The sequence below is a fragment of the Passer montanus genome, unplaced genomic scaffold, assembly GCF_014805655.1.
Source record: "Passer montanus isolate IOZ18808 unplaced genomic scaffold, ASM1480565v1 scaffold31, whole genome shotgun sequence".
In the NCBI taxonomy this organism is placed as follows: Eukaryota; Metazoa; Chordata; class Aves; order Passeriformes; family Passeridae; genus Passer; species Passer montanus.
The window spans coordinates 10432297-10445103 of NW_024367819.1; the positions used below are offsets into that span (position 1 = coordinate 10432297).

The window sequence follows — 12807 nt, forward strand, 5'->3', positions numbered from 1 at the left end:
GCAAACAAATTTTTTATCTCATCTTAACTCCTTTCTAAACTTTTATAGTGCAATGGATGAAGCAGATGATTGTAACACATGGATATATGGATTAAGTAATTTCACTGAAAAATACAAGTCACCTTCCCACCTTGAAAGTGCAAAACATATTTTATTTCTTCTGCAATCTCTGGGAAATGCTGAGACAGATGCTAAGCTAATGAATGTGATGAACTTTGTTAATTTGGTTTTTAATTTGACACTCCCTGAATGTTCCCTAGGTGGTTCTGATATGATTTGTGCAAGTGTTTATTTCAATATCATAGCAAAAACTTTGAAATTTATTCTCCCTGAACTTTATGTAAAACATGACATTAATGTGCTTGAATTTATGTTTAAACTTTTAAATAATTCTGGAGAGCAAATACAAACCATTACCAGTGATTTAGTTGGGACCTCATTGCATATGTCAAATAAGACCTATTTTAGTCAGTCAACCCGTGGTTTTAATAAGACTTCAGAAATGCTCCTTAATCCTTTTCACCACATTTATCTTATATCAGTGGAACTCTTGTCAGAAGTCCAAAGTCTTCTGAAAAACAAAACTTTTGAATTCCAAGAAAACAGCTCTTCTTACTTGGACACTGAGACTGAACTTTTCTTGCATGAGAAAAATATCAGTTTGCTGATGGAGTACTTCCAATATATGATTAGAAAACTTGACTCAAACTTGCAGGATGAACACAAAACATTTCCTCAGAAAATGATAGAAACAGCAGGTCTGAATATTGAACTGGTAAGGAAGGCACTTGAAGTTTTCAAGTCTCCTGCTTTTGTTGTCTTTCCATTAAGAGATGAAAAGGAGTTTCTAAAGCATATGGTTGCCTTGGTGCAAAACATGAGAAACCTGGATGTTGACTTTTTGATAAGTAGATTCAAACAGGTCCAGGAGAACCTAGAAAATTTCTTTAAAAATATCAAACATTTTAACCTTGAGAGCTCTGGGTTAGGTACCTTAACAGACTGGTGGGATGCATTTGAGAACCTCTCATGTTACTGGAACCTGACTGGTGTGCGCCAAATAACACAGCTTTTTGAACATGATGAGCTCTACAATGTAGAAGATGTGTTCAACCTTCTCTTTGATGTCATCAACCTTACAGAAAGATTGGATCATGGAAATGTTACAGAAGCACTAGCTGAAATATATGCTTTCATACTGACTCAGGAAGAAAAAATGCCAATGTTTACTGATGAGGAGTTCTCTAACCAGGTTGAAGATCTTCTAACATTGCTGGAGGCATTGTCAGACATCTTGGATGAACCTGGAGAGGCCTCTGCTTGTTTTTCTGCAGCATTCTGCTGGACTTTCACAACAGCAACACCTGAAATTGATACCACTGTTAAACCTTGTGACTTGGTGCACACCAATTCTACTCTTCATTACAATGCAGTCATTGAAATTATTAAGGAGCTTAAACTTATCACTCTGGATGACAGTTTTGCTTGTTCTATGGAGGACATTCACCTGGATATCATTCACAATTTGACTTGCTTTTTTCATCAGATTAAAGAATGGAACTCTATCATTTTGAAGTTTTCTGAGCTCCATCATATAAATAGCTCAGTTCTCAAAGAGCTGCTAGATTTTTGGAATGAGCTATCCCTTCATGCTGTGCCACTGCTGGTGAATAATACACATGCAATCAATTGTTCCTTCACACCAAAGAGCCAAATGGCTTTACAAATCATAGAAACTCTGGGCAGCGTTTCAGTGTCAGAAATGGAGATGGCCAAAAGACTTCTTGAACAGCTGGATAATCTTTATGGTGGCCTAAGTTGGAACAGAGAGTCAAGAATATCACTTAAGAATGTTCTTACTAATGTTAAGAACATGACCAGTGAAGTTTCCAGACTCCTGAATACTGAAGCTGTCCTTTCTTTTCTTTCTGTAATTCAGCCTTTGATGACACTGTCATCTGTTGGAAACCAGACACACACAGTGCTTATGACAATATCAGCTTTAAGTGGGAACACGAATATAACTGACAACTTTGAGAACTTCTTGTTTCCTGTAGTTACAAGCATAGAAAATTTATTGATGAATTTCAGTGTTAGACACTTACTTGTGGTGATAGATCAAGAGATTCAATTACTAAAGTTGGCCACTGGACAGTCCTCTTCAATGGCTCCTGATGTTTTACTAGAGCAGTTTAAGACATCATCTGTAGATGCCATATCAAGAAATTTTGAAGATATACAAGACATTGTGAAGAGCATTCTATGCGAGTGTAACGATAAAAATTATTCTAAAATAATGCATATTCTAATTCTCCTTATCACTAATGAAAGTTCATCAAATGACCTACTGCTGGCTGTTAAAGATATTATTGCCTTTCTAGAGCTATTCCAAAATAAGTCTAAGAAGGACTATACTGGTGTGTTGTTTGGTGACAGTCATTTTAGCAGAGAGAAATTGAATAATACTCAACCTGCTTTTTCAGTTTTGCTAAACAGCCTCCTTCATATAATTGCTGACCTTGATGTTGTAGAAGAACCTTTGCATACAAACAATTCCAAGCTTCATAAAGCTGACTTAATTGATTCATTTTTTTATAATGCACCATATAGAAATACTTCTACACAGTCCCAAAGCAGAACTCTGGAGATCATGCAAGAGATTTTGCAAATAATATTTCAGTCCACTGCAGAACATGACAGGAATAAAGTAAAACTCTTACTTATGAATTTGCATAAGGATGTAATGGCAGAACTGAGGTAAGTGTTTTCCATGTACACATTTTAGGAAGTGTGCTGACTATGACAGAAGGGCTCTCTGTTTATGAGCAGCTCAATGATAACTTTTATTAGGTTAATTAGTGTTTCATTTCAGATTTTTTCCAACTCATATTGTTCAGACCAGCTGTATTTGGTATTGTGTGGACCAAATTATTGTGTTTAGTCATATGTATTGATAGTTGAATTGGTTTCTTTGGAACAATTACAGAAAAAATTATTTGAAGATACTTGTGTTTTAAAATCCTTGCAGGTCTGAATACTGAACCCCCACTAATTGACAGGCAACAGTTATTTTTGCCTTTGGAGCTAAATGTTAAGGGAGGCTTGAGCCTAGTTCTTTGTGGTGTGTGAAGGTTTTTTCTATATCCAAATACAGCTATATGAAGTTTCTTTAACTTAAATTTGTTGATGTCTTATGGCTATTGTGTTAAGTTTTTCAGTTTAACAAATACGTTGTCTGAAGGAATCTTGAGCTCACAATCGTATTTGCCTGATTACTCAGATCAGATGTAATCCAAAAGCAGAGGAAACTGCTTCAGATTTACTGATGGTTTACTTAATAGAAAGGTTGCTAGACTGGAGTTGCTGCATTTAAACAAAATTGAATGAGCCACAAGCTGGTTGCTCCAAACAGCTCTAGGGTATCTTTCTGGTGGAGCTCCTGGTCCTACTGACATAAACCAACTGAGAAATGGCATTGTAAAGTTGATGCTGTGATGTGGTATTTTGAACTTTATGATTAATTTTATGTAAATACATGAAACCATTGTCCATCAGGGTCAAGTATTAACCTAATCTGTTGAAAAATATCAAAAGCAAGTACTAGAAAAGTGGTTTATTTTCCCTACATGCTGATTATCTGCTCTTTACCATCAAGTCAGCATATGATGTGGCTTCTCAGTATTTCTGAAGCTATTATGATTTTGCTTATTTTGTGAAGGTATTTTCTAGCACTCTTATGGTATATTTTTTAACATGGAAGTATTATATTCTGATTTTGAAATAGTTCAAACAAATGTAATAACATTTAATATTGAAATCCTTGTCTGGTTCATTGAATACTGCATTTGTGCACTGTCACGTCTTGAAATTTTTCTGTGGTACCCTTGGAATGAAAATAATGTTTTCTTTTTGATATTTCTACAGAGCATCTAAAATCTGCAACATTCTTCGGGAACATTTATACCCTGATAGTGTCATACTATTGCAGAAATTGCAATTTACCATTTTGAATATTCTCAAAATCTTTTCAGGTTGGTTACTGCAGTAGTGACTCTGGGACCCCTGTATTAGTGCTGAGAAGTTAAGGCTTTACTTAACTTAACAAAAGCAAGCTTTTGTACAAATAAGGTAATCTGGGTGATGCCAAGCACAGCAAGCATACTGATGCCTGGAAATTAAACCAACAGAGGCACATGGAAAAAATCTGATACAGATCATACAAAGGAATTATTTCTTTCTGGAGCATTCATGTAGACTTAAAATCCCAGGGAAAGCAGGAGATCTTCCTGCTCCTCCTCAGCTAGTGAGCTGAGTCAGGTCACAGGGTTTTTTTTTAATGAGCCAGACTTGCCACAGGGCAGTGTATATTTGACAGTAAGGAAAAATGGGGCAAGTATTTAAAGGAAGTAGCATCTCCCACTTCTGGTCTTGTCACACCAGTGAATTGGCTACCTGTAGCTGAAAAATTCAATCTTCAACAAATTGTTCAAATTTTAATGTGTTACTTTGTTTTATTCCTTATGTATATGCTCCCAAGTTGTGCACTTTAAGAAAGGCTAAAACCTTTGAATATAGATATTGACCTTAGTATAAATTCATATTATTTTTTCTGTGGGAAACAAAACCCAGTGCTTTTCAAAGCTCATATTTTAGCCAACTATGCCCAGAATTGTTTGCAAAGAGCAATTAGGAGACATTAACCTGCCCTTCTAGGGCAAGGCATGAAATATGTAATGTCTTATGCCAAATTAATTTCCAAAAGAGTGTAAGATGTGATTATAACTCAGTTTTGACTGTCTTCTCCACTCTCCTGTGATGGATGTAGTTCCAAAGAGTAAAACAGTAGTGATGTTGAGATAGGATAAGTGATATTAGAATTGTGTATCCGGGTACCTGTGTTCTGTCCCTGACCTCTGAAGAACAGTCTATTTATTGAGAGAACTCAGATTAGGGAACTAAATTTCTGTCATTCTCATTTCAATCCTCTGTTTGTGGGAATGTTTCATAATGTTTCATTTGTTACAGAAAATATTATGAAACCTAATGGGAAAAGATGAAAACTGCTTGTTTTGGTTTGATTTGAGGAATAGTATTGTGTTATGTTGATGAGCAAGATCAAGGTTTGCTTGTTCTAGAAGCAGTGTTTAATGTTTATTATTCTTTCTACTTGACTTAAGAAAAAAACTTAAGGAAAAAAAAAACAGCTAAAAAAATTGCCTTAGGACTGAATGAGAATTCTGCAGTTGAGTCAAATTCCTTCTCTACTATCCCATGTACAAACCCACTGCAGACAGCAAAAAGCAGGTTTTTTTCCAAGGATATGGTGCCTGCAAGCTTGGGTAGAAACAGTCTCCATGGATGACCAGGGGGATAACACTATCATCCTATATGGGTTCATTATCCCAAGATATGGAAAATGCTTATGTAATGCTGTTTTTGTTCCCTTGTTACTTGGTTTGAGAGCTACTGCTCAGTGGAGGGTTTGTAACACCCAGATGTTCCTAGAGGGAAACAGCATCAGGGGAGCCTGCCTGAGGAGAAGGTAGATGTGGTTAATACACTCAGCTTCTCACAGTTGTGAGCTCTTACTTATGAGCTTCTTGGTAATGAAGAGCAAAAAGGAAATGGTCTTTGGTTCTGCAGCAGGTAGGGATGCTCTTATTACTGATCAGGAAAATGTAATGGAGAAGTGTAACTGAAATTGAATCAAACTAGCCTTTCTTGTCCTCTGAAATGATACATACATTTAGTTAGAAATATTTCTCTGCGCCTTAACACATCAGATGTTCCTTCCTTTTAAAAAAAAAAAAAATCTTCCTTGCTTGTTGGCTAACTTTAAATTTGATTTAAAGTTGGTTTTTTTATCTGATTAAATCTGGACATTTTCTCTTACAGAAGAGCCCATTGTCTTTACCAACATTTTCTGCGCCATTACAAAGTGTAAAGATGGATTAACGGGTCACTTTCTCCTCGCTATCTTTGAAGGGATTGCTGTGGTTCAAGATCATTATCAGGTCTGAATGATTCCCTCACCTACAAGTGTACTTTACAACATGTGTTAAACTTTGGAAACTAATGAAAGTTTCCTTTTTTTCCCCACTGTCTAAAGGACAAGTTCCCACAGTGGTTATACAAACCTGAGGTTTAAATAGGTATACCTCTGTTAATTTTGATAGAGATACCCAGAAGAAATTCCTTAAATAAATATTTAAACGCTTTAAGTATGACTTTGATTTGTTACAAGTCCTATAACTAGGACAATTGGATTGTTAATCAATGTCAAACAGCAGCCCATTTTTAATTCCTTTAAATTATGTCATTCTGTCATTTAATGAGTTACAGTACATTTATACTTTTAAATTTTCACAGGAACATTTGTGAAATTAAACAAGGAAAAGAAACAACTTCTTAGCCAGAATAATTCCAGCTAAAATAGCAGTTGTGATTACCAGTTGGTTCAGTCTGTTCTCCTTTAACATGAAATTGCCAGCAGATGAGACTAATATTTGGCACATAGAGACTCACCTATAGATGGAAGCAGGCCTTTGGATAGCACACATATGTGTACACAGACGAGTGTGCTGTATGCAGACAAAATACTAAAGTCATGCTTTTTAGTACAGAATCTGTCTTCTCTTTATTAAATGGTTCTACTGCTTTGTCTAGCTGGACATTTTTCGGATATGAACAGCCATGTGTTCAAGTAAATAGATGACAAGTTGCATTACTTATATCTCAAAGCAGACTTTTGCAGGCCAAATGTGTTTGTGTAGTCACCACTGTTCTATGACCTACTTCAGCAAATATTAAAAAAGCTTCTCAAAATCAAAACTGTAAATATTCAGGAGAAAATATAAAAGTGCATACTATACAGAGAGTAATGCATGAAGAACTTTGGAAATGAGGATCCAGATATTTTGGTTTGTGCAAATATTAAAAAAGCTTCTCAAAGTCAAAACTGCTAATAGTCAGGAGAAAATATAAAAGTCCATACTATACAGAGGTAATGCATGAAGAACTTTGGAAATGAGGATCCAGATATTTTGGTTTGTTGAATCAAAACTGATGTTCAAAACAAGTTTTTTTTGGAAAAAGATAAAAATGTTCAGACTAAAAGGAAAAAAAGAAAAAAGAACAGCTCATTTCATTTTGAAATAAATTTTAAAAGATTGGCATTTCTATTGGTGGATGACTCTCCTTGACAGGCTTGTTCAAATTCCCAAACCAATTGTTTCCAAAACTCAAATATTTGAAAATTCCTTGCTTCTTGAAAACATTTATTCTAGTTTCAGTTAATCATACAACGACTAAGAGAATATTATCTTACCCAAATTCTCATTTGAAGCTATAAATCATCTGTGTTCAAAACGAGTTTTTTTGGAAAAAGATAAAAATGGTCAGACTAAAAGGAAAAAAAAAGAAAAAAGAACAGCTCATTTAATTTTGAAATAAATTTTAAAAGATTGGCATTTCTATTGGTGGATGACTCTCCTTGACAGGCTTGTTCAAATTCCCAAACCAATTGTTTCCAAAACTCAAATATTTGAAAATTCCTTGCTTCTTGAAAATATTTATTCTAGTTTTAATTAATCATATAATGACTAAAAGAATATTATCTTACCCAAATTCTCATTTGAAGCTATAAATCATCTGGTTGCTGAGAGCTGCTAGTTCTAGCTATAACACAATTTCATGAATTCATTAACCATATGATCACTGTGTTCTGCAGGATGTTGGAAGATACTTGACAGCTTTCAACAAGGGAGATTGTGAGAGTATGGCATATATTAACCAAAAACTTTCCAATGCTTTGGAGAGCTTCGTGGGAGTCTTGCAGAATACCAGCAGTGACAGCTGTGAATGCCACCTAATGTTGGGGAACATCCAGAGACGACTGCAAATGTAAAGCCTTTCTCATTTTGGTACCCCAAATGGTTTCTCACCATTAGTGATGTTATTCTGTGCATATGTCTGTGTTCTAAACTGAGTGATTACAGGAGACATATTGTCTTTTTAAGCTTTGTTCATTTAGCTTAAAACTGAGTGGATAAAATATACAAATTATCTAAGTAATTTAGAATAACTGAATATTTCTAAAAACTCTTCCATTTGTTGCCGAGCACTTGCAGCAGATTCTGCTGCTCCACGAACTGAATGCTTTGGATGATAACTAAGAAAATTTTCAATTTCCTGTGACTCAAGTTAGGTCAAAATTTTGAGTCCAATTTTTTTTGTTTATAACTCTTTTGATATGGCTTTTCCTCTCAATTGCTGCATATATTTTTGTGAAATATTAATCACTCAGATCAGTTCAGCAGTTCAAAGACTTAGAAACACAATACAGTGATTGTAATCTGATGGGATTTAAGTCCAAACAACTTCTGATAGTAATTTGCATGGGGAAAACCATTAGATTTTAAGTAAAGTTGGTACTACAGAGTGTTTCATATTTGCAATCAGCTAGAAGTAGACATTGTTATAACTGTTGCTTTACTGGTTTGACTGTTGGATTGTTTTCACAACAGGCTTGAGAGGTGTCTATGAATTACAGTAATAATACAGAACAATTTGAGACTAAATGCTGCTCCTAAATAGCACAGGCTCATGTCCAGTTTTAAAGAGAAAATAATATCTAATGTGTGCATACTCTTTACTACTTAAATTATAATTAGACATTTTTTTCATCCTGAACTGTGATTTGGATCTCTAGGTTTTAAAAATGTGTGTTCAGTGAGAAACATGGAAGCAAGATGTTGCTAGACCTGTCCTTCTCTATAAGCTACAGTTTGCTAGGGCCCTTAGTCATTGTGGGAATCTATCTCTACATATGTATGTGTATCATGTGTATCTCTATGTATGCAGTCTCATATGATGACCTCTGCACCATGTAAATACTGCATGAGAAGGTCTGTGGAGGTGCTGACTGCATGCACAGTGTGTGCACACAGAGCACAGTGGGACCCTATTGCCTCTCTTAGTCCTGTTTCACTCTTTCTGTTTGTCCTTATACATCAAAATGCCAATGATTTGGCTCTGATAACTTGTGAAACTAAGGCTATCTTTCCAGGGTAACAGAACATTTGGAGCTACAATTGTCTGAAAATCCAGCGGCAGCTTTCCTCAGCAATTTTAATCTTGTGAATGGTGGGTTCCAGTTTTCTTCGCTTTTTCTATAAGTCACTCTAGTGTAACTTTGTAGGACAATAACTGTTTCTTTGTTCTTTCAACTTCAAAGGGACACTGTTTATTACCACACTACTACTACTGACATATGGCAATTTTGTCACTCACAGTGAATTGAATGTAGGAAACCTTATTAATGTAGGAAATCTAATTAATAAATATGGTGCTGTTGGTACTATTTTCTTTCTCTTCCAGATGCGAAAGTCAAAGATTTTGTGAAGAATATTACTCAGTTGAGTCTGGACATTGGTTCTTCTGTCAATATTTCTGAAGAAACTGTCAATACTCTTTTGGAAGCCAGTGTCTCTCATTCAGAGGTAAAAGATGAAAAAGAGGTATCAAATTAGTGGGTAAATCTATGGCATGGTGTGCCAGCTGAAGCAAAGCAAGCCACATTGTTTCTGTGGAATCTTAACTTTTCACTTATCACTTCCACGTGAAGTACTTTGGGAGTTTTAGGACTTTAAAGTAATAATGTGATGCATTACGATATCAATTTATAGTAGCACTATTCCTCTGGTCTAAATGACACTGCTTTATCACTATCAACATTGTTTTACCCTCTTGTGCTGATGCACAATTGGAACTTTGCTGTCTTGGTATTGTAAAAAAGATGAGGGTTTCTGGAATTACCATTTTGTACCTTACCACCTCCGCTCCTTGTATGGAGTTGTCTTATATATATCTATTTTTTAAATTGCCTTATGTGTTCCTCACCATTCTTACATTATCTTACCACTGTCCTGCTTTACTTTCCCTTTGAGGTGTTGACTTTTGAGAAAGTTTTCTGAGGGAAAGGCTGTGTGTTACCTCTGCTTTTTCCTGTGATCCCAGAGATCAGTCGAAATCATGAGAAATGCCAGCTGTCTAACATGTTCCCTCTGCTGTGAGTGCCTGTTGAAGAGCTGGAGGTGCATTTGGTGCAAATTGATCAGCTCGGTCAAGCAGCCACTGGGTGTCAGTGATGCTCCGCTTGCAGAAACTGCCGCAAGCTCTGTTCCTGAAAAGTGCAGCATTAAAAAGGCAGTTCAGACCATCATAACTACTTACAGATGATTTGTTCTTCTGCTTCTGTGGCACTGTGACTGCCTTTATTGTTAGCTTGTTATTGTGATATCACTAGATGGTAATAAGAGAAATCATCTGAAAGCAATTCAGTTAAATGGGATTCAGTGCACCTTTGATCCTTTGGAATAATAATGCTAATTGGCTGAATTGTCAAATTACTTTCCATCATTACTTTTTGCCAGTCTTATGTAGAGCTTAGATATATAAACACATCTCACATTTGGATAATGATACAGAATTTTTTGTTTGCTTAGTGCTTAAATCCTCCCCCAGTCCAACTGGAGCATTAAAGGCCTGTGTCTCTTACTGATTATGAAAGCTGCACAAGTACTTTCTAGAGCTATATTGTAAGCATGCCCATTATGTTTATTGTCTATAAAGCCACTGTCTGATAACCTAATGATAGCTATAGGCCCATTGTAGCCCTATATTTCTGTGATTAGATACTACTACTGTGCTTTCCTCTGGAACAGTAAGAGTAACCCTGGGAATTTTTGTTCTTATTGCACTTACCCATAATATCTGTCATGATGTTATGTGCTGGCCATGCTCATTACCATGGGATAAAGTGATTTGAAATCACTTAAAACCTGTAACCTGAAGACTATAAGTGTTCATTTACTGAGTGTAGGAGATTGGATTAGCTCTGGTTCTCAGAAAGCTGCAAGGAAAGTTCAGAAGAACTTAAAACATAGAATGTGTTAAAACTGCAACAAACTGATGATATACCTGTGAGGCACATTTGAAATAAATATCAAATTGCATCACAGTCAAATTTCCTCCCAGCAAGAAATCCAAATCAGTATCATCTTAGGCGGCTCGCAGAATTATGTTGATATTCTGTTCCTTGAACGCACACACAAAAAAGTGAATCTTTAAATACATAGAAAACCTTGTAGCATCACAAAGGCAAAATTCCGTTCCAGAATAAAAAAAAAATCAAATCATTAAGTTGGAAAATAAAATGTTTGTAGGAACTAAAGGGTTAAGTTGCATATCCTGACTGTCTTGGCAGTCCTCTACCTGATTGGGTACTGTTAGCAGCAAGAGATGCATTCAGCGGAGGCAGTAGAGGCAGATTTTGTCCTGAGCAGTACAATGGAGCCTCCTACAGGCTCCTAAAAAACTTTTAATTTTTCTGGACTTGGTGAGAATGGGTAGCTAAGAGCTCCTGAGATATCTGGACTTCAAGCACTTGCCATTATCCAAGAATGTTTCATTATAGCCTCACCCAGGGTCTGCAGTCCCTTCACCTGCTATTAAATAAGACTTTAAAACAGTGCTTAACTGAGAAATGTGAGCTGGCTGAGAGCAGACATTATGCCATATAGGCATCCCCAAGTGGTAAATTTGTGTGTCCTTTGAAAGAAGGAAAGGACCACATTGTTTGATGTTAGTGATTCACGCACCTAGATTGTGATCTTCATGTGTTTCTGCAGCAGAGGTGTATATCTGCTAGATGGAGCATGCTCAGCATTGTAAATATGCCTGCTTATGGTATGAATGCTCAAGAATGAATGATTGACCTGTGAAAAATGAAAGCAAATCCTTATAAGAAATATACTTCATCTTTTTATGTGTACAAGGAGTATAAAGTAAGAACACAGCAATCTGATATAAAGCTGTATGGTTTATTATTTCAGGCCTGTTGGTGCCTACAAATTATCATGTTACTGTGACACAATTTTTTACCTTATTGACTATAAAAAATGGTGATGCATTTCAGGGAGAAAAAATGTTAATACACATATATTGTGATAGGTTCTTTACAGTGCCTTTGTGGTAGCTTTAACTGGAAGATGTGATGAAGAAGTACTTAGCCTGCTGCTAAAGCTCCCTGAAGACAATAGAACATCCCTGGTAGTGGCAGAATTATGCTCTTTACCAGCACTGGACTTGTATACCATGTTTGTATCAATTATACAAAATTTGAATGTACGTCACATCATTTACAAGGTAAGATAATTTATTGGAAGGTAGTATGAAACATACAGGTAGATACATTAATAATTATGTTTTTTTCTTCAGATGTTCTTTCTCCATGAAAGCAAATAGAGGACATATGGCATTTTTTGTCTTTGTTTGGCTCCCCAAAATAAAACAGTTGAAAAATAGGGCTGATAGATGCTTCCTCAGGAAAATTATCACTAAGGAGCTAATTACAAAAGCTTTGCAGAAAACACAGGAGGTCAAAGACATATTTTTAATAATCTTTAGCAGAGTTTGCAGTTCATGCAATTAGTCACTTCATTATTTGTAAGAGTGGAAGACTGATCTGGCAATATTTGAACTAAAACCAGCACAGGTGCTCACATCACAAGAATGACAAAACTATTTTCTAAGAAGAGTTCATAGCACTGTGGATGCAAATGTCTATAGCACAACTATTATCTGTATAACTGTAGATAATCTGGAATCTAGTATGGGTATTCAGTGAGGTAATGGTTTTATCTGTAAGCACAGAATTATTGAATGGGATAGTTAGAAGACATTTCGTTCAGTTCTTTTGGGGGTAATTGATTGACAGAACATAGAATGTGAGCATGAATAGCTGAA

The 12807-nt window shown here is 35.8% G+C and overlaps 1 protein-coding gene across 1 annotated transcript in view; it reads left to right on the forward strand.

The window, feature by feature from the left end:
* ABCA13 (ATP binding cassette subfamily A member 13) overlaps positions 1-12807 on the forward strand; it is a 169587-nt gene that overhangs the window by 26728 nt on the left and 130052 nt on the right. Inside the window, 6 exon segments of the mRNA XM_039714776.1 lie at positions 543-2417; positions 5896-6014; positions 7730-7902; positions 9068-9144; positions 9379-9500; positions 12013-12207. Coding sequence (XP_039570710.1) covers positions 543-2417; positions 5896-6014; positions 7730-7902; positions 9068-9144; positions 9379-9500; positions 12013-12207 — 2561 coding nt within the window.